We start from the raw sequence: 24,023 nt of genomic DNA, 5'->3' as shown, positions 1-24,023 counted from the left end.
CCCAAATTGAGGAGGTGGACTTTGGGAGCAACTGCAGACTTGGGTTTGCTGTCTGCAACTGATTTGTTTCTGATTTTTATGTTTACCTTAGTTTAGTTTTTAGCACTTGTTATCACTGGTGGATTTGTTTATTGGTTTGGTTACTCTCTTTCTTTATTTAAATTATTTTATATTATTTTAATAATTTAAAAAATTTTATTGACTGACTGACTGATTTTCCCTTCTTTTTTTCTCCCTTGTCTTCTGAGCCGTGTGGCTGACAGGGTCTTGGTGCTCCGGTCTGGTGTCAGGCCTGAGCCTCTGAGGTGGGAGAGCCGAGTTCAGGACACTGGACCACCAGAGACCTCCCAGCCCCACGTAATTATCAATCGGCCAGAGCTCTCCCAGAGATCTCCGTCTCAATGCTAAGACCCTGCTCCATCAGCAGCCAGCAAATTCCAGTGCTGGACGCCCCATGCCAAACAACTAGTAAGACAGGAAAACAACCTCACCCATTAGCAGAGAGGCTGCCTAAAATCATACTAAGTTCACAGACACCCCAAAACACACCACCAGACGCAGCCCTGCCCACCAGAAACACAAGATCCAGCCCCACCCAACAGAACACGGGCACCAATTCCCTCCACCAGGAAGCCTACCCAAGCCACTGAACCAACCTTACCCACTGGGGGCAGACACCAAAAACAATGGGAACTACAAACCTGCAGCCTGTGAAAAGGAGCCCCCAAACACAGTAAGTTAAACAAAATGAAAAGACAGAGAAATAAACAGATGAAGGAGCAAGGTAAAAACCCACCAGACCAAACAAATGAAGAGGAAATAGGCAGTCTACCAGAAAAAGAATTCAGAGTAATGATAGTAAACATGATCCAAATGCTTGGAAATAGAATGAAGAAAATACAAGAAACGTTTAACATGGACCCAGAAGAAAAACAATGATGAACAACACAATAAATAAAATTAAAAATTCTCTAGAAGGAGTCAATAGCAGAATAACTGAGGCAGAAGAACGGATAAGTGACCTGGAAGATAAAATAGTGGAAATAACTGCTACAGAGCAGAATAAAGAAAAGAGAATGAAAAGAATAGAGGACAGTCCCAGACACCTCTGGGAAAACATAAAATGCACCAACATTTGAATTATAGTGGTCTCAGGAGAAGAAGAGAAAAAGAAAGGGTCTGAGAAACTATTTGAAGAGATGATAGTTGAAAACTTCCCTAACATGGGAGGGGAAATAGTCAATCAAGTCCAGGAAGCACAGAGAGTCCCATACAGGATAAATCCAAGGAGAAACATGCCAAGACACATACTAATCAAACTATCAAAAGTTAAATACAAAGAAAAAATATTAAAAGCAGCAGGGAAAAGCAACAAATAACATAAAAGGGAATCCCCATAAGGTTAAGAGCTGATCTTCCAGCAGAAACTCTGCAAGCCACAAGGGAGTGGAAGGACATATTTAAAGTGATGAAAGGGAAAAACCTACAATCAAGATTACTCTATCCAGCAAGGATCTCATTCAGATGTGATGGAAAAATTTAAAACCTTTACAGACAAGCAAAAGCTAAGAGAATTCAGCATAACCAAACCAGCTTTACAAAAATGCTAAAGGAACTTCTCTAGGCAGGAAACACAAGAGAAGGAAAAGACCTACAAAAACAAACCCAAAACAATTAAGAAATGGTAACAGGAACATACATATCGATAATTACCTTAAATGTAAATGGATTAAATGCTCCAACCAAAAGACATAGACGGTCAATGGATACAAAAACAAGATCCATATACATACTGTCTACAAGAGACCCACTTCAGATCTAGGGACACATACAGACTGAAAGTGAAGGGATGGAAAAAGATACTCCATGCAAATGGAAATCAAAAGAAAGCTGGAGCAGCAATTCTCATATCAGACAAAATAGACTTTAAAATAAAGACTGTTACAAGAAACCAAGAACACCACATAATGATCAAGGGATAAATCCAAGAAGAAGATATAACAATTGTAAATATTTATGCACCCAACACAGGAGCACCTTAATACATAAGGCAAATGCTAACAGCCATAAAAGGAGAAATCAACAGTAGCACAACACTGGGGGACTTTAATACCCCACTTTCACCAATGGACAGATCATCAAAAATGAAAATAAATAGGGAAACACAAGCTTTAAATGACACATTAAACAAGAGGGACTTAACTGATGTTTATAGGACATTCCATCCAAAAACAACAGAATACGCTTTCTTCTCAAGTGCTCATGGAACATTCTCCAGGACAGATCATATGTTGGGTCAAAAATCAAGCCTTGGTAAATTTAAGAAAATTGAAATCGTATCAAGTATCTTTTCCGACCACGCTGCTATGAGATTAGACATAAATTACAGGAAAAAAACCCTGTAAAACATACAAACACATGGAGGCTAAACAATACATTACTAAATAACCAAGAGATCACTGAAGAAATCAAAGAGGAAATCAAGAGATACCTAGAAACAAATGACAATGAAAACACAATGACCCAAAACCTATGGGATGCAGCAAAAGCAGTTCTAAGAGGGAAGTTTATAGCAATACAATCCTACCTCAAAAAATAAGAAACATCTCAAACAACCTAATGCTACACCTCAAGTAATTAGAGAAAGAACAAAAAAACCCTAAGAGTTAGCAGAAGGAAAGAAATCATAAAGATCAGATCAGAAATAAATGAACAAGAAATGAAGGTAATGATAGCAAAGATCAATAAAACTAAAAGCTGGTTCTTCGAGAAGATAAACAAAATTGATAAACCATTAGCCAGACTCACCAAGAAAAAAAGGGAGAAGATTCAAATCAACAGAATTAGAAATGAAGAAGTAACAACTGACACTGCAGAAATACAAAGGATCATGAGATCACTACAAGCAACTATATGCCAATAAAACGGACAACCTGGAAGAAATGGACAAAATCTTAGAAAAGTACAACCTTCCGAGACTGAACCAGGAAGAAACAGAAAATATAAACAGACCAATCACAAGCACTGAAATTGAAACTGTGATTAAAAATCTTCCAACAAACAAAAGCCCAGGACCAGATGGCTTCACAGGAGAATTCTATCAAACATATAGAGAAGAGCTAACACCTATTCTTCTCAAACTCTTCCAAAATATACCAGAGGGAGGAACACTCCCAAACTCATCCTACGAGGTCACCATCACCCTGACACCAAAACCAGACAAAGATGTCACAAAAAAAACTACAGGCCAATATCACTGATGAACACAGATGTAAAAATTCTCAACAAAATACTAGCAAAGAGAATCCAACAACACATTAAAAGGATCATCCACCATGATCAAGTGGGGTTTATCCCAGGAATGCAAGGATTCTTCAGTATATGCAAATAAATCAATGTGATACACCATATTAACAAATTGAAGGAGAAAAACCATATGATCATCTCAACAGATGCAGAAAAAGCTTTCGACAAAATTCAATACCCATTTATGATAAAAACTCTCCAGAAAGTAGGTATAGAGGGAAACTACCTCAACGTAATAAAGGCCATATATGACAAACCCACAGCCAACATCATTTTCAGTGGTGAAAAACTGAAACCATTTCCTCTAAGATCAGGAACAAGACAAGGTTGCCCACTCTCACCACTATTATTTAACATAGTTTTGGAAGTTTTAGCCACATCAATCAGAGAAGAAAAAGAAATAAAAGGAATCCAAATTGGAAAACAAGAAGTAAAACTGTCACTGTTTGCAGATAACATGATACTGTACATAGAGAATCCTAAAGATGCTACCAGAAAACTACTAGAGCTAATCAATGAAATTGTTAAAGTGGAAGGATACAAAATTAATGCACAGAAATCTCTTGCATTCTCATACACTAATAATGAAAAATCAGAAAGAGAAATTAAGGAAACACTCCCATTTACCATTGCAACAAAAAGAATAAAATACCTAGGAATAAACCTACCTAAGGAGACAAAAGACCTGTATGCAAAAAACTATAAGACACTGATGAAAGAAATTAAAGATGATACAAACATCTTCCCTGCCAGGAGGCAGAACATTAGACCTTCCCACTCTGAGCCTACGCAGGACAAAACCTCAATAAACTGGACTGTACATGCAAAGGCAACTTGTGTTAATAAAAATTCTCTTAATTAAGAAAATGCCATTTGTTGTTTTCAAGTACTTAGAACAACAGAAACCAGTGTCAACAGAGGGTGTGGACTGTTTTAATGAAAAAGCAAAAAAAAAAGTTTAATGAGCACTCTGTATGCAAATAAATTTTGCTAAAGTTTTTTTTTTTTTTTTTTTTTTTTGCCGTACGTGGGCCTCTCACTGTTGTGGCCTCTCCCGTTGCAGAGCACAGGCTCCGGACGCACAGGCTCAGTGGCCATGGCTCACGGGGCCCAGCCGCTCCGCGGCATGTGGGATCCTCCCGGACTGGGGCACGAACCCGTGTCCCCTGCATTGGCAGGCGGACTCTCAACCACTGCATCATGAGGGAAGCCCGCTAAAGTTTTTAAAGAGAAAAAAAAAAAGACAATACGAACAGATGGAGAGATATACCATGTTCTTGGATTGGAAGAATCAATATTGTGAAAATGACTATACTCCCCAAAGCAATCTACAGATTCAGTGTCCCTATCAAACTACCAATGGCATTTTTCACAGAATTAGAACAAAAAAATTCACAATTTGTATGGAAACACAAAAGACCCCAAATAGCCAAAGCAATCTTGAGGAAGAAAAACAGAGCTGGAGGAATCAGGCTCCAGGACTTCAGACTATATTACCAAGCTACAGTAATCAAGACAGTATGGTACTGGCACAAAAACAGAAATATAGATGAATGGAACAGGATAAAAAGCCCAGAGATAAACCCACACAAATATGGTCACCTTATCTTTGATAAAGGAGGCAAGAATATACAATGGAGAAAAGACAGCCTCTTCAATCAGTGGTGCTGGGAAAACTGGACAGCTACATGTCAAAGAATGAAATTAGAACACTCCCTAAGGCCATACACAAAAATAAACTCAAAATGGATTAAAGAACTAAATGTAAGGCCAGACACTGTAAGACTCTTAGAGGAAAACATAGGCAGAACACTCTATGACATAAATCACAGCAAGATCCTTTTTGACCCACCACCTAGAGAAATGGAAATAAAAACAAAAATAAACAAATGGGACATAAGGAAACTTAAAAGCCTTTGCACAGCAGAGGAAACCATAAACAAGACGAGAAGACAACCCTCAGAATGGGAGAAAACACTTGCAAACGAAGGAAGTGACAAAGGATTAATCTCCAAAATATACAAGCAGCTCATGCAGCTCAATATCAAAAAAACAAACAACCTGATCCAAAAACAGGCAGAAGAACTAAATAGACATTTCCCTAAAGAAGATATACAGATTGCCAACAAATACATGAAAGGACGCTCAATATCATTAATCATTAGAGAAATGCAAATCTAAACAATAATGAGGTATCATCTCTCACCAGTCAGAATGGCCATCATCAAAAAATCTACAAACAATAAATGCTGGAGACGTGTGGAAAAAAGGGAACCTTCCTGCACTGTTGGTGGGAATGTAAATTGATACAGCCAATATGGAGAACAGTATGGAGGTTCCTTAAAAAAACTAAAAATAGTACTACCATATGACCTAGGAATCCCACTACTGGGCATATACCCTGAGAAAGCAATAATTCAAAAAGAGTCACGTACCACGATGTTCACTGCAGCACTATTTACAATAGCCAGGACATGGAAGCAACCTAAGGGTCCATCGACAGATGAATGGATAAAGAAGATGTAGCACATATATACAATGGAATATTACTCAGCCATAAAAAGAAACGAAATTGAGTTATTTGTAGTGAGGTGGATGGACCTAGAGTCTGTCACACGGAGTGAAGTCAGAAGGAGAAAAACACATACTGTATGCTAACACATATATATGGAATCTAAAAATTAAAAATGGTTCTGATGAACCTACGGACAGGACAGGAATAAAGATGCAGATGTAGAGAACAGACTTGAGGACACGGGGATGGGGAAGGGTAAGCTGGGACGAAGTGAGAGAGTAGCGCTGACATATATACACTACCAAATGTAAAATACATAGCTAGTGGGAAGCAGCTGCATCACATAGGCAGAGCAGCTCGCTCGGTGCTTTGTGACCACCTAGATGGGTGAGATAGGGAGGGTGAGAGGGAGATGGAAGAGGGAGGGGATATGGGGATATATGTATACATATAGGTGATTCACTTTGCTACACAGCAGAAACTAACACAACACTGTAAAGCAATTATACTCCGAAAAAGATGTTAAAAAAAATAAAAGAAAAAAAAGAAAAACTCTCCCCTACAAAAGAAAACAAAGTTGGTAGGTTGTAAAAATCAAAGTTGCCAGTTCTTAAAGCTTTAAAAGATAATAATGAAAAAAAAGATAACAATGCCTGCACTTATGGCTTGCATCTGTTCATTAATCCAACAAATATTTGTTGAAGATAATAGTACCTACCCTTGGTATCTGCCAAGTATTAGAAGTTTCTACTTTTCACCATAGTGACCTGTTTTTGCAAGCTTTCCACACCAACTAGTCTGCTCCTCCCTTCTCTACAAATGGCAAAGGCCTTCATGTCTTGAAGTCCACTTGTCAAAAACCGCAAAGAAATGTATACAAGTAATTTATACTCGATTACACCTAGAATACGAAAGTATTCACTGAGTCAGGTCTTGACCTGTTAATCTTCATAGTTCTGATTTTAGAAAAAAAGATTTTTTTAAAATTACAAACATCAAAAAACCAGGCAGTTTCTTCTGAGTAGAAGATCCCTCAAAATCACAACAGGCCCTAACACGAACTTGAGTTTGTTAAGGATGCTTTGAGAAATGAGTCAAAAGGGGCAATCAAGGAACTCCCCAACATGCAGCCTCCTTTCCAACCTCCCTGCCTCCCCCCCACCTGCCACAGCAGTAGGCCCTCCATTCCCCGAGGGGAAAAGTTTGCCTGGCAAAGCTGCTTGTGATTTTTTTCACCTTTGTGGGGTTCAGAGAAGCTTATGTCCTGCTTTCATCAGGTTATTCCAGGGTTGGGATAGCCCTACCACTTCATCCTTGGTCCATCCCTCCCCTTCCTTCACACAAATCAGCTCTCTTGTCAAGTTACCCAGCTTCCCTTAATCCAATGTCCATCTTCTAATTCCTTTGTACCAAGACTCAGAAATTTATATTTTATATTTTTCTTTATTTTAGTTACTCTTTAGTAAGTTCATACTATAACCTCTCTGACCTCTAACACTTCTTCCCTAATAGTGGGTACATATTACACAGTTCATAAAAACCCCCCTCCTATTTGGATATTAAAAAAAAAACAAAAAACAAGGAAAAGCCTCATTCACATAAAACAGAGGAAGAAACCCAGTAAAAAGCATAAAAGAAGAATCTGCTTTTTATTTAGCCCTCCTGTTAAAAAAAAAAAAAATCTAGCCTTCTCCCAGAAAAAAAATTAAAAACATCCTAACTTTACTTCTTTCTTTCTAAAAGCTCAGAGTATTTTTTTTATCTTTTTTCAGTAGGTAGAGAAAGGTGTTATTCTTCCATTAAATAGACAGAGCAACTGAGCCCTCAGTTTGATTGGGACCAGCCAATTACCCTAACTTTTCACTTAGCTCTCTTTCATCTAAAAAAAAGTATGACTGGTTCACCTTTCCTCTCTCACCTGAAATAATCTCTGAAATTGAGGATTTGGGATTTTGCTGGTTGGAAATAAGTCTTCAATGGTGCCCTCCTCTTCGTCTTTCTTTACCAAGCTCATGGAGTCAATCAAAGCATCAACAGCACTCAACTGCGCCTCTAAGACAAGGATAAACAGAGCAGCAAAAGGAAATAATGGTTACCTCCATTAGTCTCCAAAACAAATGCTTTCCATTCACAGATATTCACAGCAATACTGGCAGGATATTCAGTCCTGGCCCTGCCAAAAATACTCTCTAGTTATGCAAATCATTTCTTTACTTGAGCCTCGGTTTTCTTATTTGCAAAGAGAGCTATTTAGAGTAGCTGGTCTTTTAGGTACTTCCCAGCTCTAATGAACTTTTGATAGTGGAATATCCTATCAAAAGCAAAAGAGTCTGTTCAAGAAAAATGCACCAGAGCCATACAAAACCCACCTTCCATATGCTAATTCAAAATACTCAGTATTCATTGAGTTGACATTAAAAAAACTGGTAACTGGCAAAGGACAATAACATTAAAAAAGAAAAGGAAAATGCCTTTGGAAATGAAGCATTAGCTTTATAAGGATTTAACATTACCTGTATCAGAGTATACCAACTTAACAGGAAGACACCATTGGACCAGAGTGAGAGGATTCCTTTACAGTCTCCCCAAGTCAGAATGAGTTCTTTCCTCTTACAAACCTCATGGCGCTAATCACACAGACCTGCGTGCATGTCTTTTTTTTTCAATCTTTTTTTAAATTGAAGTATAATTGATCTACAACACTACGTTAGTTCCAGGTGTACAACGTAGTGATTCAATATTTCTATACATTACAAAATGACCAACATGATAAGTCTAGTTACCATCTGTCACCATACAAAGTTATTACAATATTATAGACTATATTCCCCATGCTGTACATTTTATCCCTGTGACTTATTTATAACTAGAAGTTGGTACCTCTTAATCCCCCTCACCTATTTCACTCATCCCCTTACTCCACTCAACTCTAGCAACCCCCCAGTTTGTTCTCTGTATCTAAGAGTCTGTTTCTGTTTTATTTGTTCATTTGTTTTGTTTTTTAGATTCCACATTTAAGTAAAATCATATGGTATTTGTCTTTCCCTGTTGGACTTATTTCACCTAGGTCCATCCATGTTGTCACAAATGGCAAGATTTCATTCTTTTTTATGGCTAAGTAATACTCCATTCTCTCTGTGTGTGTGTGTGTGTGTGTGTGTGTGTGTGTGTATCACATCTTCTTTGTCCATTCATTTATTGATGGACACTTAGGTTGCTCCCATAACTTGGCTACTGTAAATAATGTGGCAATGAACATAGGCATGCATATATCTTTTTGAGTTCGTGTTTTTGTTTTCTTTGGGAAAATACCCAGAAGTAGAACTGCTGGATCATATGGTAGTTCTAGTTTTTAATTTTTTGGGAAACTTCCATACTGTTTTACATAGTGGCTGTACCAATTTACATTCCAACAACAGTGCTCAAGGGTTCCCTTTTCTCCACATCCTTGCAAACACATGTTATTTGTTGTCTTTTTGATGATAGCTATTCTGACAGGTGTGGTTTTAATTTGCATTTCCCTAATGATTAGTGATGCTGAGCATCTTTTCATGTGTCTGTTGGCCACGCGTATGTATGTCTTCTTTGGAAAAAAGTCCTGCATACATGTTTTACCCCACTCCATTCAAATTCTAAGGATCTCGAGAGCAGAAACATGACGTCCTCTTCTTTATGTCTAATACCAGATAGGAAGCAAGTTCTCCCCGATAAAAATCTACCAAGTCAGTGAAAACGACACAGCTCAAAGCAATGTGGATGAAAGGCAACTCTCCCAAAAATGCTTCTACCTAAACTGCCACGTGTAACTTTCATTCTGCTGATTCATACAGCAGTTCAGCTATTAAAACCGAAGTGCTATTTTGGGATCATTCACAGTCACTAGGCAAAAGGCGGAAAAGAGTAAGCAGTTCCTAAAAGTTCATTATGCTTCTATTCTTCACCTTTTCAAACATCCCTTTTGGACAGCTACTACAAAATGAAGGAGCATACAGATATTTATCATGAGACATTTCTATCCCATTTTTGGAGTTTCCAAGGGAGGTTTCAGGCACCATCTCAAGCTGACTACTGCAGGGTCCACCCGGTAATAGGAAGCAGGTGGTACCGGTGTGGGTGAATATTTGGTGATTTCCACCTGCTATGACAGGCTAGTATCAGGCCAGACTACGTTGGCATTACACACCCCTACATAAATGCTGACTTGAGAAATATGCCAAACAATTTTAATGATCCGTTTTTCCAATGGAGCAAATGCAAACAAAAATGTCACAGAACTCACACAATATAAAGCAACAGATCGAAAAATATTTAATGTTTTAGATCCTGAGTGATATATATCTATAAGGTAATCTCTCAACAAAGTTCTCTTCTTTAAATGTTCTTCTCATTTAAAGTTTGGAATTACCAAGAGGAAGAGACAGAATACTGTAACACGCTGGCACGCTGTACACATTCAAGTCCATGCCTGGTTCCACGTGATGCAGAGAGACTCATTTCTGGGAGGTAAAGATACAAGCCCTAGGGGCCCATTTGATTCTTGGCTTTTGCCCGGCACCCTGCTCCCAATGTACAGACGGCACCCAGTTCTGAGACTCACCTCACAATTCCCTAATCCTACACTGATGCAGATTTAAACTTGTCAACTAAAACATCTACTCATCATTCTGTGTTCTTTTTGGTATGTTCTCTACATTCAGCCCACTGGTATATCTTACGATAACTGTCGTAAACTGTGAGATTTCTGGAAGACAGGATCTGTGTGTGTGAGAATCACTCTGGGTAGCACCCTGACATTTGCAGCCAGATGCTTAATAAAGACCTCTTCTCATTAAGCTCCCAGTAACTCCTGGAACAGGACTTGCACTGATAATGTAAACTGTGAAGAAAGGGCAAAGAGAAAAGGGCATCTACAGCACTGTCACTTTTTGGTTAAAGTTACATCATATTTTACATAGGACACTAGTCACAGGTTTGATACCACATGTCAGTTCACTTCAGTAGAGGGCAAACCTTCTGCTCACAATTAAAGAATGTGCATCCATTTCCAGCAAGCTGCTCCCCAGATACAAGCTCTAAGTCAGAAGGGGGAAACTAGACAATGTTTGGAGCAAACCTATCCCTGCTACTGGAAAAAAATCACCTTCATCATTACCATACATGAGTGTGACTGGAATCCAACTACAGTTGACCCTTGAACAACGTGGGTTCGAACTGCTCAGATACACTTATATGTGGATTATAAGTATATATGTACATTACTACACAATCTGAGATTGGTTGAATCTGCAGATACAGAACCATGGACACCGAGGGCCAACTGTAAAGCTATACATGGACTTTCGACTGGGGGGAGTGGTGCCCCTAACCTCTTCGTTGTTCAAGGGTCAACTGTAACTCCACCCTGTGAAATCCTAGCCCCAAACCATGACTAAAGGCAGGTGATTTCCCCAAAACAATCTGTGTTTAGAGCCAATCAGTGAGCAAAATGGAAATAAACTCACCTGTGGGAATGCATTTCCTATTATTTTTCAAGGATGAAAACATGTACTGCCGCAAGTCTTCCATGAAAGGCAGCTGTACGTACACTAAACACTAATGAGAAAGAGTGGAGGTAAAAACAGAAACAACCGAATTAATGGAAAAAATTTAAAGTTGATCTCAAACACTGTGAAAGTGGCACAACAAAAGGATTTCAAAAATCAGACGGCTCAAGCCTGGGACATGGAGAATAAAGTGTTCCGATTTCTGTGATTAGCTGTACACAACTGCAAACAGTACAAAGAATAGTAAACATAAAAGAAACGCTTAAAAGAAAGACTATCAAAGAATACCTACAAAATGCATGACCAACACAACAAATGAGAGAGTCAAGGTGACTGGCAAGCTGATGTGGAAGTCAAGATATCTGCCTTCTCGTTCCATTTCTGCTACAGTTCTGAGTTCTCTGAGAAACGGGAAATGGCGAGGGATCTAGACCTGTATTTTAAACAGGAGAGCCCTAGGAAAACGGAACTTCACCAGGATCACAAGAAAATCACACCCTCAACCTTTATCCACACTAAAGGCTGTTGTAGAAAGGGAGGTAATCTGTACTCCCTTTAGGTTCTGAGAAGTCAAGAAGGATGAGAATGGAGAGAAGGTCCCTGGACTGGGCAAACAGAAGATCACGGTTAATGTTTACTGATTTGATTTAATAAGAAGCTCTTTGCATCCTCTTATAATTCATGTCCTTTCACTGCATCTGAAAGTGTGGTTCACAGACCAGCAGCAACAGCATTACGTGGGAGTTGGTGAGAAATGCAGAATCTCAGGACCCCACCCCAGACCTACAAAATCAGAAACTGCATTTTAACAAGATCCCCCAAGTAATTCTCATGCACGTTAACAGTTGAGAAGCATTGTTTAGAATAAAGGAACTGAAGGGAAAAAAATTAATATGAATAAAAGACTTGCAGGTTTACCTCATAGGCGTCCCTGATATAAGGAAAAGCCACGCCAACTTGAGGATTAGCTCTTCTGTCATAAGCATATCGAACTACGGCCACCATGTCCAATTCATCCAAAGCATGAATCAGGGAGGAAAGGGCAACTGCTGCCGCCTAGTAAGAAAGATGCATGCGTTAACACATATCAAACACGTGAGGATTTTCACAGCACAATACTTACAAGATGGTTATTCGCTTTCTTCCTGTTTTAGATTTTAAGTGCCCCTCTAACCACTTTAAGGCTACACTGTACACATCTGCATTTAATCACATTTACTGAACCTCTTCTGGAACTTTTCTTCATTATATTCTCTTATTCCTTCAATTTTCCTTCTCCTCTGAATTCACACCCTCACTCTAAACAAAACCTTTCTTTGCCTCTCTCTCCACAAATTAGTATCTATAACTTTCTTTCCCTTCACCTTTACATTTCATGAAATAATAATCTTGCTGTTTCACTGCTTAGAACACAATTATTCTTCAATCTAATCAAGCTACTGACCCACTTCCTTACTGAAATTATCCTCTGAAGTCCCCCATGATCTCCAAATTGCCTAACTCTTAGTCCGCATTCTATTTGCTTGATCTATCAGTAGCATCTGACCATCCCTCTTTCTCTACACTTTCTCCTTCTTTGGCTTCAGAAACAACACTCTGCCCTGTTATTCTACTTCTGTACACCACTCCTCCCCCAGCTCTTCTGTTCTTCCAACTAATCTTGAAATTCTGCTCTTGGCCTTTCTCTCCTCCTCTCACTCTAAAACTCTACTTTCGCGACTATTTATTTTATCCAGTCCCATGAGTTGATGAATCAAAAGTCTGTATATTCAGCTTTAAAACTCTCCCAAGGGACTTCCCTGGTGGTGTAGTGGTTAAGAATCCACCTGCCAGTGCAGGAGACACGGGTTCGAGCCCTGGTCCGGGAAGATGCCACATGCCGCAGAGCAACTAAGCCCGTGCGCCACAACTACTGAGCCTGCGTTCCACAACTATTGAAGCCTGCATGCCTAGAGCCCGTGCTCTGCAACAAGAGAAACCACCGCAATGAGAAGCCCACGCACCGCAATGAGGAGCAGCCCCTGCTCGCCCCAACTAGAGAAAGCCCGTGCGCAGCAACGAAGACCAATGCAGCCAAAAATAAATAAATAAATTTTTAAAAAACATTAAAAAAAAAAAAAACTCTCCCGAGATCCAGGCTTATATCGCCCACTAGTTGGTAGATAACTCGTACAGTTATACCTTAGGTATCTCAAACTATCCATGACCAAAACTAAGCTTCCTGTCTTCCCCCTCTTCTCCTCCTGTGCTCCCTGCTTCCACTAACACCACCTCCCAGTCAACCAAATGAGAAGCCCTACAGCTGATGATGCCTGCCTACAGTCCCTCACCTTCAAGTGTTCACCACACTCTACCAAGTCTACCTCTATGCCGTCTTTCAAATTCTATCTGTTCTGTTCCATCACTGCTTCCCCTGTTCCTAGAGCTGATCACGTCACTCTCTTCCATAAAAACCTCCAAGGGTTCCTCTATCCCTGCCTCGGTAGAGCTGATCATTATTCACGGGCAAGTCTTGTACTCTCCCACCTCGGTAGCTTTTTGCTTGTACAGTTTCCTCCTCACTAGAATGCTCTCTCCAAATCTCTGGCTCTCAAGCTTCTAACCCATTTTCAAGGCCCAGTAAATTGACAAGCTCTCCATTTCAGATTTGCTTTACTCAGCTCTCTCCCTCTCCATAACTCCCCAAAAACTTTGTACTTTTCTCAGTGTTACAGCTAACCCTTATCAAAGTTAGCTATGTGTATTCCCATCTCCTCCACTAAAAACCTATGACATCAATACCTAGTCATCAAAATCCTCTACAGATTTCATGACAGATTGATTACCTTTTCAGTTCAATTCAAGGAATATTTACTTTGTGCCGACTCTTGGCTAAGCACTATCTTAGGCAATGTAAGAAAACATAGTTGAGTCCCTGATCTCACTGAGCTTCTTTACTAGCAGAAATGAGATGTGTACCAAGTACAGAATGTATATATTCTAACAAGTCCCATAAGAGAGGCCAGATAAGCACGACGACGAAGTGATTAGAAGAGATTACTTTCAATTTGTTTGCAAGTTTTTATTTAGGTGTCTTTGATAGGACCAACTGGGATACTTAAAGAAGGAAGGATGGGGCTTCCCTGGTGGCGCAGTGGTTGAGAGTCCGCCTGCTGATGCAGGGGACACGGGGTCGTGCCCCAGTCCGGGAAGATCCCACATGCCGCAGAGCGGCTGGGCCTGTGAGCCATGGCCGCTGAACCTGCGCATCCGGAGCCTGTGCTCTGCAACAGGAGAGGCCACAACAGTGAGAGGCCCGCGTACCGCAAAAAAAAAAAAAAAAAAAAGGAAGGATGGGGTCCGGAATGGCAGCTAGAACACCATATTACACCTGTGGGAAACTCAGCTAAAGCTCCATTTCCTTCCCTTTCTCTTCTCCCGTTCTCTTCCACATAGTGAAAACCAGCACATAAAAATGTAGATTCTCCATACAAAAAAAATTATACGCTAATGACCAGAGAAAATATTTTTTTTTTTGCGGTACGCGGGCCTCTCACTGTTGTGGCCTCTCCCGTTGTGGAGCACAGGCTCCGGACGCGCAGGCTCAGCGGCCGTGGCTCACGGGCCCAGCCGCTCCGCGGCATGTGGGATCTTCCAGGACCAGGGCATGAACCCGTGTCCCCTGCACCAGCAGGCGGACTCTCAACCACTGCGCCACTAGAGAAGGCCAAGAGAAAACATTTTTAAAAAGGAATATATTCATAGAATCATAGAATATTTGAGCTGAAAAACAAAAGTATACATCTAGTTTAACAAGCTACATGATGAAGGAATTCCCTTCCTAACATCTGATTGTTGAGACTCTGCTTAGAAACTTACAGGAATGGGGATCTGACCATCTCACAAGGAACCAATCCATCTGGAGACAGTAATCTTTGTTGATAAAATAATTCTTCATCTTGAACAAAATGACCACTTGTTGGTTCCAATTTACCCTCTGGTAGGAAGCATAGTTTAGTTTCTATTCCATATGATAATCCTCTAAGTATCTGAAGAAGGCTATTGTCTCTCATCCCTCCTACTCCCCTGCCTACCTACACAAGTCTTCTCCATGCAATCTTTTACTCAAAGTCCTCATATGACATAGTTTCTTTACTCCCCTGCTTATCTCATAGCCCCAATTAGTTAATATTATTCTTTGACTATGACATCAAGAACTGACACCAAAGAGTAGCCCTTTGCCATCAGTAGATGAAGTTTTTTTTTCTTTAGTGACTCAAAGTGACCCTGTGATCTATAGGGTCTGTATGAGGCTGGATTTGAATTATGCAAGTCACAATGATGCCCTGACCTGAGCTAGCAAGTCTAGAGAATCATATGTGTCAGCACAGCTTTGTGATATGATTTTCCTTACTGCATACCCAGCAATCACATGAAGTGATCAGAATTTTCTTTGGGTAAAGGGACAGTAAGTTGGAGTTAAAACCTCAGCAGAAGTGAAAAACGCAGTTAGTTGTGTTGACAATAGATACTAGAACTGCCTGATTCCCATTAGGATTTGATTCAGGAGAAATCCATGAACTAGGATTCTCAAATTTGAGGATTCACGTACACCTACTGTGCTTTAATGAATCCATTTAACACTGAGTGGAAGCCAAGCATTTTCTTCTCTTAATTTTACTGTTCTAATAGAATAATGGCATATCCATTCACTAAATCAGCAGCCAGCTACCCTTCAGAAGTGAGGAGAAAAAGAGGACTAGATCACTTATATCATCACCCTTCCCCCGACCCCAAACAAGCCATCTACATCCAGTTTACCAGTTGCAAATGCAAGTAACTTCTGGAACATGGAGACCTAAGTAGTCTTAAACAGACACTGGATGGTAATCTTCCAGTTAACATCAAAATCTCCAAAGAAATAACAAGTTCTTACTTGAAGACTACATAGAAAATATTTATAGAGAGGGCAGGTGTGAGTGTAGGATGCAAGAGTCACGGGCTGTTAGCTAGGCAGAAACCAGCCTGAAAACAGAATCTCTTGCGGATGTAAGAAAATAATGAAAAGAAAGAGGTAAGGGGGATAAGACAAATTGCTCAATGATGGAAGTAGTCCCGTGAGTCAGTGAAGCTCATCTTCAGGTTGCTTAAGCCTGCACTAAATGTTCTGTTTATGAAAATGAAAATGTTTACCTGACCCCAACCTTCCTGAACCTGTGACCATGAGATCCCCATACTTAAATGTATTTGTTCAAATGTTTTTGTTTTTAATACTCACCTGATCTCCAATTGCAGAACTATGTCCTCAGGCCTTGTGCTCATGCTATGACAAATTCATTTATCATTTCCCCATTTTCAGAGTTAAAGGTCAGTGAATTTTCCCACTGCTATTGCAAGAATTAATGTCATTTTAAACTATAAAAGCCCCAAACAACTCACTTAAAATGACAATTCAATTCTACGGCACTACCTCAAAGACCTACTGTCAACTCACCTCATCATCTTTTGTTGCAAAGACCTTTAGAACTTGATTTCCCATAAAATATTTCATGTGGACCTACAAGAGGAAGTGAGGAAGAGAACTGGTTTCGATCCAAAATAAGTAACACAGAAAACCATAATGCCACACATTACTAGGAAATTACATTCAAAATGCTCTTACCGGAAAACATTCACAGGTACTAGAAACAACTAACTATTTGAGGTTCAAATCACTTAAACACAACAAATATATGAGTGCCTAGTTTATGTCAAACATTGTTCTGGGCACTATAAACACAATAATGAATAGGATGTAGCCTTGTCTTGAGGAGTGTAGATAAATATGAAATTAACTGTGGTGGGGTATTACCAGACAGTGCTACCAGCCCACAAGAGTACAGTATTATAGTTCAGTGCTACAAGAGCACATAAGAAGGGCAGCTATCTTAGTCATGAGGTGTCAGCGAAGGCTTCTGCAAATGGTGACACCTAAGTCAAGACTTAAAGGATGGGTAGGAACTAAGATGAAAGTCTGGGCACAAGTGTCCTCAGCAGAGATGATAGTGTGATTAAGTCTGGAGTGACATAAACACATAGTGCATTTGGGGAACTGCTTTTGGAGTAGCGCAGTGCCACAGTGCAAGGGGGAAAGCTGAAAAGTTAGATGAGTGAGATTAGCAAAGATCAGATCATGAAGTCTCTTATGAGCAAAGTTAAGTGGTTTGGACTTCATCCTAAGAGCAATGACAAGGCATTGATGAACTGCAAAGAGACTAGAGTACCATGTGTCCTTTAAATTACTCACCTAGCACAGTATCAGAGGAGTCAAAGACTAGAAGATGAATACTAAGAGTTCCTAATATAACCACCTGCTTCTATCAACCAAGATCAACTTCTCTTTGATCTATGTCATCTTGAGCCTGGAGCGTATTTATAAGAATGTGCCGTAAGAGAGGCAATGCTTCTCAAATATTTTTTCTGCCTTCCCACCTCTAAGCTGAGAAATTGTGAGCGCTTTCACAGTAACAGCAGCTCAGGAAAACTGAGTCCCAAAGGTGTGGGGGTGAGGCCCATATAAGCCAAATACCTCCATCTTCCCTTCCATTCCCCATCTGAAAACCATTATTTGAAAAAATATGGGAATAATCTTATATTTTCGGTTTGCTATATCCATATAGATTTATTTGCCCTCCTATTAGAATCTGTAATAGTTCTTGACTGATTCAAGAACAGTTAATGATACCTTTTCCTAAGGCACCTAAATGACCTCTCAAAGGACAGCCAAACATTTGGGGAAATTGTGGCTAAGTTCTTATCCATCCTATAATTAGATACCCAGAACACTGACAACATGGAAGAAGGCAAATTGAAAGGACTCCAGAAAGTTTAAAAGAGAAGAGTAATTCATAATTCATAAAAAAAAATTCCAAACCAAGAAAAACCTATTTTATATTATGAAAAGTTTCACACTAATTCAATCCAGAAATATTAGTGTCCCTCAGATTAAGGGAATCTGGAAAACTATGTGATCTTATTAATTTAAAGCTAATTACTAGTTTATTAAAAGGTACATACTTATACTTTACCTTAGTTGATATGGAAAAACCTTGTTCTTAAGATGACGTGTATGCATTTGTTAACATAATACACAAAAGCAGGTATGTAAAAACTAGACTATTCAAAAATGAGCCTGTCTATCTGGTGGGCAGATTATAGCTGATTAATGGCATAGCTTTGGAGTCAGAGAGATCTGGTTCAAAACCCATCTCTACCACCTTCTAGCTGGGGACCTTGGGCCAATTACCTAACAGCGCTGAACCTCAATATCCTAGTGTATAAAATACATATCACGGCACCTACCTGAGAGGACTGTAACAAGAATTAAATGGGAATTTATATAAAGTGGTTAGTATATTGATTATAATATTATAATCACTCAATAAATGGTAGCTATTATGACTATCTTTATTGTACCTGTCTGATATTACACTTAAGACAAAAATAATTTAGAGCTTAAAAACAACAGAAAGTTGGTTTAGAAAACACTTAAGAGTTAATTTTAAGTCAATAAAAATCTTTTAAAATGGAAAATGTACCTTTTCAGCTCACTTTTTCTTGCTTTGCCATCTAACTAAATAGGTCCCCACACCTACCATGGCACAGATGATTTCAGTTTTTTGAGTCCTAAATTACAGTTACAGGAGTTTTGGATAGATCTTTTCTGCCTATCTGGAATTAGGCAGACCCAGTTCCCAATAAGCCAGTTTCTACAAATAGGTCTGAATGGAGGTTCTGTTTCACTGAAAAGACTCATAAGCACCAACATTAAGAACCATAAATTTTAAGTTTATATACCTCCCAAAGTGAATAATTTTAAAGAAAAGCACATTTAGTGTAATTTGTTAGAGAACTGTTAGAGATATGCAACTTCCAAAAGGTATTTATTCTCACCATTAACTGTATCGACTTTAAGTAAATACTCTCAATTTTTGATTTATGAGTCTTAAAACTGTATCTAACAGTTTGAGCATACGATGGAAAACATTCTCCCCACCTCACTGAATTATTCTGTATCTAACAGTTTGAGCATATGATGGAAAACATTCTCCCCACCTCACTGAATTATTCTAACACTGAATTATACAGGGACTGCACGCCGGAGCAACATGAAGAAATTTAATTCTGGTATATTGGGTTATATTTATTTTTATTTTAATTCTCACTTGAGTTCTTCTAGAACCAACAAAAATCTCTTCATCCCTATAGAGCCTGAAAAGATGCACTTTCTACTTATTCCTTCTGTTTGGTTGCCTACCTCAAGAACATTTCATCTAAGACTGCTGGGAATCTTTAATGACCCTTTCTTGGATAGTATATGGTATCCACAGCCTTCAATAAGTTACTGCATTTTCCACTGTGTCTCTTTTGTACATCTGTATTGCCGTCTAAAAAACATATGACTAATGACCAAGTTTTGCATCCTAGACCTCTTTGTTGGGCGTTGAGAAGAAGGGTGACTAGCATAAATCAATGATATTCTAAGAGATCTACGGTCATTCAAAACCCAACTAGACCCTGACTCCTGTAAAACACTCCAGTATATGTAACAGTTAGAGAAAGCAATACAATAGCAAAGAACTGGATGCTGGTTCTTTAAGGCTACTACGAGCTATGACCGACACCAAAGCTAAGAAGTGACTTTTCACTGAATCTATTCTGATTTATGCCGACTTCTCTACCTCTTGATTTTTAACCTTCAAAAATCAAGGATAGCAGCACGCCAGACTACATTTTAGAAAAACTAAAAGTGAAAACAACATATTATAAACAACAGGCCCAATCCAAAGCACACCATCTCAAATAATGAGAAAAAAGCTCATCTGTTTTGTTTACAATTAGTAGGCAAATACGTGCTTTACCTGAGAAGATCTACAAAATCCCAAAACAGAGAAGCACTTCCCCTCCGATTTATATTTCATTTGTTCCTCATCCACTTTAGAGAAAGGAATGATATCACTCCCATAACGGAACCCTAAAGAACAAGAGAAGAGCATCTGTTAAGCATATGGGGCCTCATTTTCTACAAGATGAAATTGGCCCTATACATACATTAACGATACATGCACACTCCGGATCAAGCCTCCATATACAGTTTGCTGGAATCAAATTTCTGCCCCTTGTGATCACTGCAGAAAAAGAAGCGGCAGATCCACAAACATATACGACACAGAGACAATTAAAATCTAATTACATTTTTTTAAGTAGCATATTCTGCAATCTAGTTACCTTAATGATTATCCATCCTAGAAGGAAGAATGTAGCAAATGCAATGTCCTAGTTATCCTCCAAAGATAAACCATGGTTGACTAAAGTACAATCATGACTTGTAAACATAATAACAAGAACACATTTATTTAGAAACCTGGAGGCCCACAGAGAAATGTGCCCATAGGATTTTCAGAACAAAATGTTCTTAAAAATGGATGCTGGAGATACACAAATGCCTAACGGAAGAAGCCAAAATTTTTCTATTTAGAAACGTTCAATTGACAAGCTGGATATTTTTCTGCATTTAAATTTATTTTATTTCTGGGATTGGATTGTCTATTTTTTTTTCTTTTTGATTACTTAGGTTATTACAGATATAGCCTCTTGGCTCCTTAAAAAAACTCCAACCCTGTTCCAGGGCCTCTCTGCTCTATGGAAGGTCATGCCCTTTCACTATATAGCCTTCTATGTTTAATGGGGAGAAAGATCATCAAAATCCAAGGATTATGACCTTGCATAGATGAAAAGGAAAAGCATATGCATCTTTACTCCAAGAAACAAAGAAACTTGTGTGTTTGGGGGCAGATTCTGTGATCCAGTGTTTATTAGTTCCCTCACTCTGCACATGCCATGTATTTAATTAAAAAGAAATGCATTTCTATTTTCATATATGTCTTTTAATAAAAGCTGGTGATATAAACAAAAATTTCAACAAGAAGTTAAGAGGGAAATGTATGGCACATGATTAAGAGTGGTATCTAAACCCAATGTTTCTTCAGACATCTTACTTGAATCGTTTAAGAGTAACCTAAAACTTCTAATTAAAACTGTCATGTTTTCTGGCTCATCTTTTACAGGGCAAATCAATAACTGTAACTTTTGTACATGGCAAAGAGTAGAGAACAGACTACAAATACGACCATAGTCCTTTGCTCACAGAAACTAGTCCCTCTATCTAAAAAAGAGAACTCTACATATTAGGGGATAGAAAGTGGAAGACAGGCAAAGGAAGTATGTGGGTAACTGCAAAAAGGTGAGAGAAAAGCTGCACATCTATGCTCTTCAAACTGAAACAATGTTTAACTCTTCCCTCTCCCTTGCTCCACCAATATGTTTGCTTTCTGTCTAAGACAACCAGAGCTGCTTTCTTTGCTTGCAACCGAAAGAATTGGTACCATCTCTAGTCCCTTCTCCTTCCAATCCATCCTATACCCAGATGTCCTATTAATCTTTCTAAAACACAGCCCCCATGACACTCTGCTCCTCAAAATTATAAACAGCTCCATGTCGCTTTCAAAATCAAGCATAAACTCTTCAGCGTTATCATTCAAAGCCCTTCTTAATTCTGAATAGCATGTAGAAACAGACTCCTGCAGCCCTGGGCTCAAATTCTGCTACTTGTTAACTATGAGATTTTGCAAATGTTAACGAATGTCTTTCAATCTCAATTCTCTTATCTGTAAAATGGAAACAAGAGTGCCTACTTCACTGGTTGTTGTGAAAATTAAAAGAGAGAAAATGCAGATTGTCTTTTAGATGCTACCCTGAGTACGAATCTGCATATGCGCAATACACCTTACCCAACTACTTGGTATCACTGAGAAGGCCCTCTGCTTTCCTGGTCTTATGCCCTTAATCACGCTATTCTTCCTACTATGAGCCAGTCATTATTTGAGGATTAAATGACGAGCAAGTAATGGAGCCATGATTCTAACCAAGGACTGACTCCAAAATTTCTGTTCTTAACCACACTATACTATTGAGTTGAATTAAAGAATTAGTAGAGATTGTGGGTTGTTTATTACATTCTAATCCATCAGAAGAAAGAAAGGGGTCATGACCACCACTACCTTTAATCACTCTCCCACCCGCCAAGACCCCTGCAAAACATATAAATATGCAAATACTGCAACGCAGTGCCACAGATGAAAGGAATTTTTTTTTAAGGCTTGCAAATTAAAATTACACTGAGTAGCACATAGTCTGGTGATAAATTTATATAAAGACTCTGGTTTCTATCTTAACCATCATTTGGTATCTTATCATTTTAGCTCTTGAACACTCAGACACCCTCAGCTAGCTTCTAAGCCCTCTGGATAGAGACGCTATCTAAATACACTACACAGAGCCAATGGGTACAAATATATGAAGCACAACTCTAAAGATCCTAGTGAACATAAAGCAATATAACAAACACAAATAATTTTTCTTATCCCCTAAATTACCTTAAGGGAGCTAAACAGGCAGGATATAAGACCTGAAATTGGCACTCAGAAAAATAATCACTATGGAAGTCAAAGGTAAACAAAAAATTTGCTTCGGCCATGTTAATATAAGCCTTTTCCTAGCTAGTGAGTTTCAAACTTTAAAACAAAGCCAAGTATTAAGTCCTGTCACTTGAGACATTTAAAACCCAGAGAGACTGAATGCCCGAGTATACTCCTGCCTCGGAACCATCCTGCCTGAGACCCAACAGATGACCTAAAGGATCCAGTGTCTCATGATCCCCTCATATAGTTGTGTCTCTAGACAAATAATAATACAAAACCTAGCCTGCCTCCTATCATCTTGAAGAAAATTTTCTAGGCAAAAGTGAAACTCTCACTGGCATAATAATACCTTGAATAGTATCCTCTTTTGGAACTTCAGTTTCATCATCGTCATTCAAGCAATAAACTGTTTCTCTTTGTATATCTTCTTTTTTTTGAGTTCTTGCATCCACAACTGTCCAACACTTTTTAACTCTCTCTTGTAGAATCTGATTTCCAAAAGAAAAATAAAGGGAAAACAAGGAAAGCTATGATTCAGATGGACAAAAGATGAAAACCTAATATACTCTCTGCTTTACAGAAAAAAATCCAAAACAATGACTCCAGCTACATTGGTTTGTTGTCTCTTGCCTACTGTGGAAATTTTAGTTTATTTTATAATTCTTTCTACATTTTATTTTCCCCCAAGGGTAATCCACAGATAAATATGAATATTTGTATACATTCAAACACTTTCTATACAAAACCCTCAGACTGTCTAACAAAAGAGAGCCCTACATTTTGTTACCACAGTTTCCCAACACACAAGAAAGGGGAAAGCAGTCTATCAGTACTCAGAAATCAATAAGGAAATATGAAAAAGTAACTAGGAAAAAAAAAGGAAAGAGACTATATTCTCATTCCCAGGGACACTATTCTAGGCCTTGAAGTACCTCCATGGTTTTCATGCATGTAGGGTGTTTTCAAATTAAGTCCTTGAATATTAAAAAAAACACTTGAATATATAAAACAACATGTTTTTGTATATGTTGTACATTTTATATATTTAAATGTTTTATATATTTATTTTGTGCATTTAAAGAAAAAAGACAAGGAAGGTCATGCGGAGGCATGGATCCAAGACTCATACTCAAACTGGAATTTCATCAAATAATTACCAAA

General features: G+C 38.7%; 1 protein-coding gene across 1 annotated transcript in view; it reads right to left on the bottom strand.

Moving 5' to 3' along the window:
* XRCC5 (X-ray repair cross complementing 5) overlaps positions 1–24,023 on the bottom strand; it is a 97,899-nt gene that overhangs the window by 57,831 nt on the left and 16,045 nt on the right. Inside the window, exons 8-13 of the mRNA XM_082841479.1 lie at positions 23,212–23,350; positions 20,244–20,356; positions 16,838–16,900; positions 12,283–12,420; positions 11,323–11,413; positions 7,740–7,873 (exon numbers count right to left, since the gene is read on the bottom strand). Coding sequence (XP_082697605.1) covers positions 7,740–7,873; positions 11,323–11,413; positions 12,283–12,420; positions 16,838–16,900; positions 20,244–20,356; positions 23,212–23,350 — 678 coding nt within the window. The remainder of the gene's footprint in view (positions 1–7,739; positions 7,874–11,322; positions 11,414–12,282; positions 12,421–16,837; positions 16,901–20,243; positions 20,357–23,211; positions 23,351–24,023) is intronic.

The sequence above is a fragment of the Leucopleurus acutus genome (assembly GCF_964270905.1).
Source record: "Leucopleurus acutus genome assembly, chromosome: 6".
NCBI lineage: Eukaryota > Metazoa > Chordata > Mammalia > Artiodactyla > Delphinidae > Leucopleurus > Leucopleurus acutus.
The sequence above is the reverse complement of the archived record's forward strand: the minus strand, read 5'-3'. Positions and strand labels throughout refer to the sequence as shown.